This window comes from Doryrhamphus excisus, unplaced genomic scaffold, assembly GCF_030265055.1.
Source record: "Doryrhamphus excisus isolate RoL2022-K1 unplaced genomic scaffold, RoL_Dexc_1.0 HiC_scaffold_24, whole genome shotgun sequence".
NCBI lineage: Eukaryota > Metazoa > Chordata > Actinopteri > Syngnathiformes > Syngnathidae > Doryrhamphus > Doryrhamphus excisus.
The window spans coordinates 365,900-372,904 of NW_026652242.1; the positions used below are offsets into that span (position 1 = coordinate 365,900).

At 45.7% G+C, this 7,005-nt stretch overlaps 1 protein-coding gene across 1 annotated transcript; it reads right to left on the reverse strand.

Annotated features, from left to right (window-relative positions):
• Positions 1–2,451: 2,451 nt before the first annotated feature.
• On the reverse strand, positions 2,452–6,418 carry LOC131111069 (kinesin-like protein KIF15-A). Its single transcript, XM_058064058.1, has one exon. It carries the CDS (start codon positions 5,615–5,617, stop codon positions 2,867–2,869), a length of 2,751 nt encoding a protein of 916 aa, XP_057920041.1. The 5' UTR covers positions 5,618–6,418; the 3' UTR covers positions 2,452–2,866.
• Positions 6,419–7,005: the final 587 nt, after the last annotated feature.

A 7,005-nucleotide genomic window follows, 5' to 3' on the forward strand; every position in this document is an offset into this window, starting at 1 on the left:
GTCATCATTTGAACAAAAAAGTTTCCATATAGGAAATATGGGGTGCATGCATTTTACGGCAGGGCAGATTTGCATCCACCCCTATTTGGACTAAGATAACTTCTACATGTCTATAGTTCACATGATTTACTTTAAAGACACCCACCTGTCATGTGGACTTCATCATTTGAACAGAAAAGTTCTTCAAGAGCAAATCGGGGTGCATGCATTTTACGGCAGTATGCCAATTTGCTTTTAAAATAATGTGTGCACAAAATGTGCCGTAAAAGAAATAGGAGCAGGAAAATGTTTTATACGAAAACTTTATATGAAAATATTTGAATTGTGTGAAAATTGTTTTAAACTATATACAGTAGAGAAATAGACATGATCCATCAGCAAAACACATAAACACACACTCAATGGTCTTCTGCCCGCCTTACAGACAGAGAGGACAGAGATAGTCCGCATCAAGTGGTGGCTGACCTAAGCAACTGTGGTGGTACCACCTGCTGCAGTTGTCACAGCCAATCTGAAAATGACAAACATTTAAGGTGTTATTCACATCCGTCTTTTACTGTAGGCATTACTATCACTACAATAGTACTAAGTACAATTAGTACAAGTTGGCTTGTTAAGTACTGTATGTGTTCTGATATGTTCAATTTAATGTCATTACCCATAGCATGTCATCCGTTTCCTCAGACCCACAATGGTGGCACAGGTTCTTGAGGGATTCTAATTAAAAAAAAACATACACGCACACAAAAAAACGTTAATTAATTTGACAAAAAATCCACAAACTGTCCCTTTGATAATGAATTTTAACACAAACAAAAGAAGGCAAACGGTAGCACACCTGATTCACGGAGAAGAGTTTTGGCAATCTCTTCTCGCATGTTGTTGACAGCCCCTTTGCTGGTATCTAAGGTCAGGGGCTGGTCTTCCAGGATACACTGAGCAAACTGAAGACAAGTTATTAGATATGGACCCAATGAATTGTGATACTTTGTACATGCTTTGCAAAAAATATGGGGGGGGGGGGGTTACAGACATTGACAGGACTAATACAAGCTGAAAATCTGTTATGAATATATGTGTGCATAAGACAGACTGATTAAGTCAACATTAAAAGTCTGGCTATATGAAACTGCAACTGTACTCACTTTCAAGGCTAACATACCACATGATGTGCCATCACCCTGAAGTCCATGAGGAAGGGTACCACATGTCCACCTTGACACCTTACAGTCCCTCTTCCGCATGAATGCCCTTTGAAGAAATGATACATCTTTGTCTATACCAGATTGATGTTTTTAACTGCTTTCTTTAAGTTCTTCTTACCTTCTTGTTTCCAGGCATCTTTTTATTTTATCGTCAGTTTCCCCAAATGGATCCACAAACAAGGTCCTCTTTTCATGAGGATAAATGACCTTTTGGAAGGTAACAACTTTACAACTTTTCCACTACAACTACCACCAATTGAGACAATGAATGAACAGATTAATATTTGTTTAAAATGTTTCATAAACTGTAATCATACACTTCATATCAGTCCCAATAAGGACTATTTTATATGTAGGTATTCAAAGCGACAGTCAAAGCTTTACCGTTAACATCCAGTGATGATGTTGGTTAAAAATCCCCACAATAATATTGAACTGCATCGGATCCATCTGAAAATCAATCCAAACAAACAACTTGAAGGATAATAAAGTAAAATGTGACTATATAAAGCAATTGTGTAATCATTACTTAATTAGAAAAATATTTTCTCTACTAACTTTGAGCTTGGAGGTGTTGTGAGTCCAAATACGTGTCATTTCATAGCTGTCAATGACAGCAGCTTGATCACCGCTGTTGGCATTGGTGTATCGTTGGACAAGCAATGTTAGATATGCATTTATCACCTTAAAGACAACAAAAAGATAACATTTTGTTTCCACACAACACAGAAACATATTTAAACACTCATTTATGTATTCATGGATTAAAATATGGCCCAGAGGTGCCTAGTAAGAACAACTAATTAAAAAACAAATACACGCACACATTTGATCAGTACTCTCAATCCAAGATATACTTAATCTAAAGTCTGTCATTCGAAAGTAAAGAATTATTACCTCACTCTCAAGCTCTTTGCCAGGAGCGATCCGAGCAATGTCCCAACAAAATAGTTTATACTTTTCTATTTTTGAGAGCAGCACATGGTCACTAGAGTGGTTCCCAGTCCACACTGCTTCTAGATCTACAAAAGTGAAACGTATACGTTAATCACAGTTACAAGACTGAACACTGACTTGGAAACATTTAAACATCCATGCATACCAGATTTATTGTGTAAAGGCAAACATAAACATAATAAACATACATTTCTGTACTTCTGTGTCACTGTATGTGCCACAAATTTCTGGACAGGACATGTCCTTCAGCTGCAGAGTCTTGATATTCCGGTCCTGCTGCACCTGGGACAGCAACTGGGTGGACTGGGGCAGTTGGTCCTGTGGCAGCGAGGACAGAGGCAGCTGGGGCAATAGCTGTAGGTGTTGCGGCGAGGACATTGGCCGCAGGGACAGAAGCAGTCAGCACAGTGGCTGCAGGTGTCGTGGCAAGGACAGTGGTCGAAGGGACAGGAGCAGCCAGGACAGGTGCTACATGTGTGGCGGCGGGGACAGAGGCAGCTTGGACAGCGGCTGTGGTGGAGAGGGCTGAAGGTCTCTTTTTGAGGACGACAATGACTGTAGGTCTTGTGAGGACAGTGGCAGTGAGGACAGACACGCCTGGCACATTGACAGCAGTGGCAGCGGATTGGCACTCCAGTGCTCCAATTTTATGTGGAATCCGTGGAGTCTCCTGCCTGAAATGCTTCAGGTGGTCTATGCTAATGTCATACCAGCTTTCCGTTCTCCTCTGACAGCTGAACATTCTGCTTGCGGAGAACCTCATTCTCCTTGAGAAGTTTGTCCTCGTCCTGTACCCGCTGGCTCAGCTCTCGGACTTCCAGACAGCGGTTCCTCAATTCCGTGGTCAACTCCTGAACACAAGTCTGCGACTGGGCCAATACTGATTCCTGTGCCTGCATTTTTTTTTGAGTGTCCAAAAGCCTTTGCATCACTTTCTCCTTCTCTTCTTTCTCCTTGTGTAGCTCTTTAAGGATGGACTGCTTGATGCCGTCAGTGAGCTCCTCGCTGTTTGCATTCCCGCTCTGAGACAGCTGACTCCTTTTGGTATAAAACTGGTCAAGCAAACCCTGAATCTCCATGCGGGCCATTTCTTTCTCAGTCAACTGTGTTTTGAGCCGTTGAATCTCCTCATTCTTGGCAGCTCTCTCGGCATTCAGCTCCACTAAGAGGATTTCCATGGTCATCATGGAGGACCGTCGATTCTCCAGTTCTCTCTCCTGGCTTTCCAGGACCTGGGTCAGGTCCCTTCTGAAGCTCCCTGGGGTGCTGGGGGTCTTGAGTATGGATTTAGGCGTTGACTCGACAAGTTTGAAACCTCCATTTCTTATGGTTTGTTCCACAGCGTCGTGCTGCTGCTGCACCTTTTGCTGTAGAGTCTGTATGAGGATGTCCTTCTGAGCGGTTTGCTCTTGAGCTGCTTGGAGGAGACTGCTCTGCTCGTCTAAGACCTTTGTGAGTCTTTCCACTTCCTCGTTGGCATAAATCATCTCCTCCTGCAACACCTCAACCTCTATTTTGTTAGATGCAATGCTCCTCTCTAATGTCTCCTTCAGTTCTGTGACTTCTGCTTGCATCTTTGAGTTCTTCCGGCTGACATCCTCTCGTTCCAGGATTGCAGTGTTGTACTTGGCTGTGAGGTCTGTGATATCCTCCAAATGATGGCTAATGGTCTGGTCCTTCTGACTCAGCTCACTCCGGAGGTCTCTGGTTTGGTTGATCAGATCAACAACGACATCTTTGTCCTGTTCAATCTTCTGCTCCAGGCCTTTTATAGTTTCCTTGGCAGTGGATAGATTCTTCTCCAGGTGATCAAATTTGGATACCTGCTGTTGGATTTGTACGCTCATGTCCGAGACTTGTTTCCTAAGATGTGTGTTCTCCTGAGCAGTTTCACCAAGTTCCTTTAATGTACTTTCTCTGTTCTCTCTTAACTGGGAGGTCAAAGTACTAGTGTGCTTTTTCTCCGTTTCCAGGGAACCGTTTAATTCTGCAACCCGGGCCCGCAGTACACCCATCTCCTGCTGCCCGTCCTCCAGCTGCTGTCTCGCATGATCCGCGTCAAACTTGGCCTCGGCTTGGAGCTGGTCGAAGGAATCCTGCAGAGTCCGATGCTGCTCCAGGAGCTGCTCCCACTCCAGTTGGACTTTGTCGAGCTGGAGCCGAGTGGTGATCAGACTGCTGGAGAGTTGGCTTGTTTCGTTCTGCTGTTCGCTTTGCTTGTCTCCCAGCTCCTTCTTCGCTACGGCCAGCTCTTTGTCAGAAGACTGCAGCACCAGACGTAGGTCACGGATCTCACTTCTCAGAACTTCTGCAGCTTCCTGTTCAGACTGAAGGTTCCGGTGCAGGCCGTTGATCGTTTCCTGCAGTTTGAGCTGATCTCTGATCTTGTTGGCGCGCTCAGTTGACAGTTGTTCATCCTTTTGTCCAAATTCCTGTGACAGTACATGGATCTGCTCTTCTAGCTTTGCAATTTGCTGAATCAGGTTCCTGTTCTTTAGCTCCTCCTCCCCCAGCTGAGCCTGCACGTGACTCATCTGCTCCTGGACTTGACGCAGCTCTTCGGTCAGCGCCATCTCAGTCATGTCTGACGGAGGGGGCTCGGCCCAAATGTCATCTGCGTTATTATCGTCGGTGCCTGTCATGTGTTCCGGGCTGGCCAGGGGCACGAGACGGGAGCGCAGGTTGTACGCTTTGGTGGGAGTGGTGAGAATCTTCAGAGTTTCCACGTGAATTCTGTTCAATTCAGAGACTTCTTTTTTTTTGTAGGCGTTGGTGGCTTCCAGAATGTTCTCCAGATGCTTGTTGGACTTGTCAAGGTATCTTCTGTCAGACTCCAACTGAGACATCTGCTTCTTGGTGATCTCCTTGTACTCCTCAAAGGCCTGAAGAGCCGCTGTGAGATCCGACTGTTTCTGCAGCAGCTGAGCTTTCAGCTTCTCCGTTGCGGATGCAGTTAGAGCATCGGTAGCCACGGAGGTCAAAGCACCTGTTCCTGCAATGCTTTCCGTTTCGATGGCCCTCTGGAATTCTTCTTCCAGCTTGGCAGCAACTTGTGCTCCAGCCTCTTCAGAGTTCCCCTCCGAGACAAGGGAGCGAAGTTGACGATTCTCCTGTCTGAGGCTGTAGTTCTCCGCTGCATAGCGAGTCATCTTCGGGTGATGGTCAACCTGGTCTCGTAAAATCTTATTCTCTTGCTTCAGCTGGTCAATGTGAGCCTGCGACTCCTCGTCCGTAAGGGAGGCAGATCCTGCCTTTAGTTTCTTCTCAAGACGATTGATATGATCCTCACGGAACTTAACAATCAGACGACTGGAGTGGATGAACTTGTCTTTCTGGGTCCAGGCCTCCTCCAGCTGAGACAGTTTCTTAAGCAGCACCCTCTTTTCCTCCTCACGCTTCCTCCACAAACGAACAGCGGCAATAAACTTGGCTTTATACAAGACATCACGTTCCATGTCTATGCATGGATGACATGGGGTAAATGGTCCTTCCAGTGTTCCTTCTCCTTGTCTCCTAAGGTACGTAACATCTGCAACAGTGTGCGATTCAGTCTCTCAGCTGGGTTGCACTGGGGGTGATAGGGGGAAGTTCTTGAGTGCCCAATTCCTGACAGCTGTCTGAGTCTTCTGAACATCTCATTTTCAAACTCACGGCCCTGATCATGGTGGAGTTTGGCGGGGTATCCGAACCTTGGTATAAAGTCATTAAACAGACGATCCGCTGCCGTTTTGCCTGTTTTGTTGCGGGTAGCATAGGCCTGTGCAAAACGAGTAAAATGGTCTATAACAACCAAGATGTACTCAAATCCTCCACGGCTAGCTTCTAAGTGTAGGAAATCAATGCAGACAAGCTCAAGAGGTGAGTTGGATGTAATATGACTCATGGGTGCTCTTTCATGCAATGCAGGCTTTTTCTGTTTGATACATGGACACTTTCTGGTTACATACTCCTCAACTTCCCTTTTCATGAAAGGCCAGTAGAACCTGGACCTTGCCAAATTTAACACCTTTTCGACACCTATATGACCCATGTGGTTGTGGAGTTGGGCTAGAACTGTCTGCTTATAGGTGCCAGGGAGTACGAGTTGTTTTCTTTCCGCAGTCTTCCTATAAAGGAGGCCATCCTCTACGTGCAGTCTACTCCATTCCCTTAATAGTCTCCTGGTGTTTATGTCTGTTTTAAGTTTGTCCAGCTGTGAGAGTGGCATGTCCTTTTCTTTAAATCCGATCACTTGTCCGATTGCTGGATCTTTTCTCTGCTCTTTAACCAACTCATCATGACTTATCTGTCGCAGTGGCTCCATTTGTGGCTGACCTCCAGATGTGAAGTTGAGGGCCGCAACCCAGGCCACATCACCTTCCTGGGCTCTCCGGCTCCCCTCCCATACTGCACCAACGGTCTCTTGGGAAAGTTCCTCAGAACACTCCTTTATTAGGGATCCAATATCTAATGGACAACGAGACAAAGTGTCTGCGTCAATGTTTGCTCGGCCAGGTCTGTATTTTATATCAAAACGGAAATCTGCAAGCTGACCCACCCAGCGATAGCCCACAGCGTTGAGCTTGGCAGTGCTTAGCACATATGTCAAGGGGTTATTGTCGGTATATACAGTGAAGTGGGGTGCATAAAACAGATAATCCCTAAATTTGTCACACACCGCCCACTTGAGAGCCAAAAATTCAAGCTTCCCACTATGGAGGTGGTAATTCTGCTCAGCTGGGGTCAGTGTGCGTGATCCATATCCAATGACCCTCATCTTCCCATTTTGGTTCTGATAAAGGACTGCCCCCACACCCTTCTGGGAAGCATCTGTGTGCAGAATGAATGGGCTTTCAAAATCAGG

Bases quoted from the DNA above. Each gene is read 5' to 3' on its own strand.
- LOC131111069 (XM_058064058.1), bottom strand. From the start codon at position 5,617: ATGGAACGTGATGTCTTGTATAAAGCCAAGTTTATTGCCGCTGTTCGT.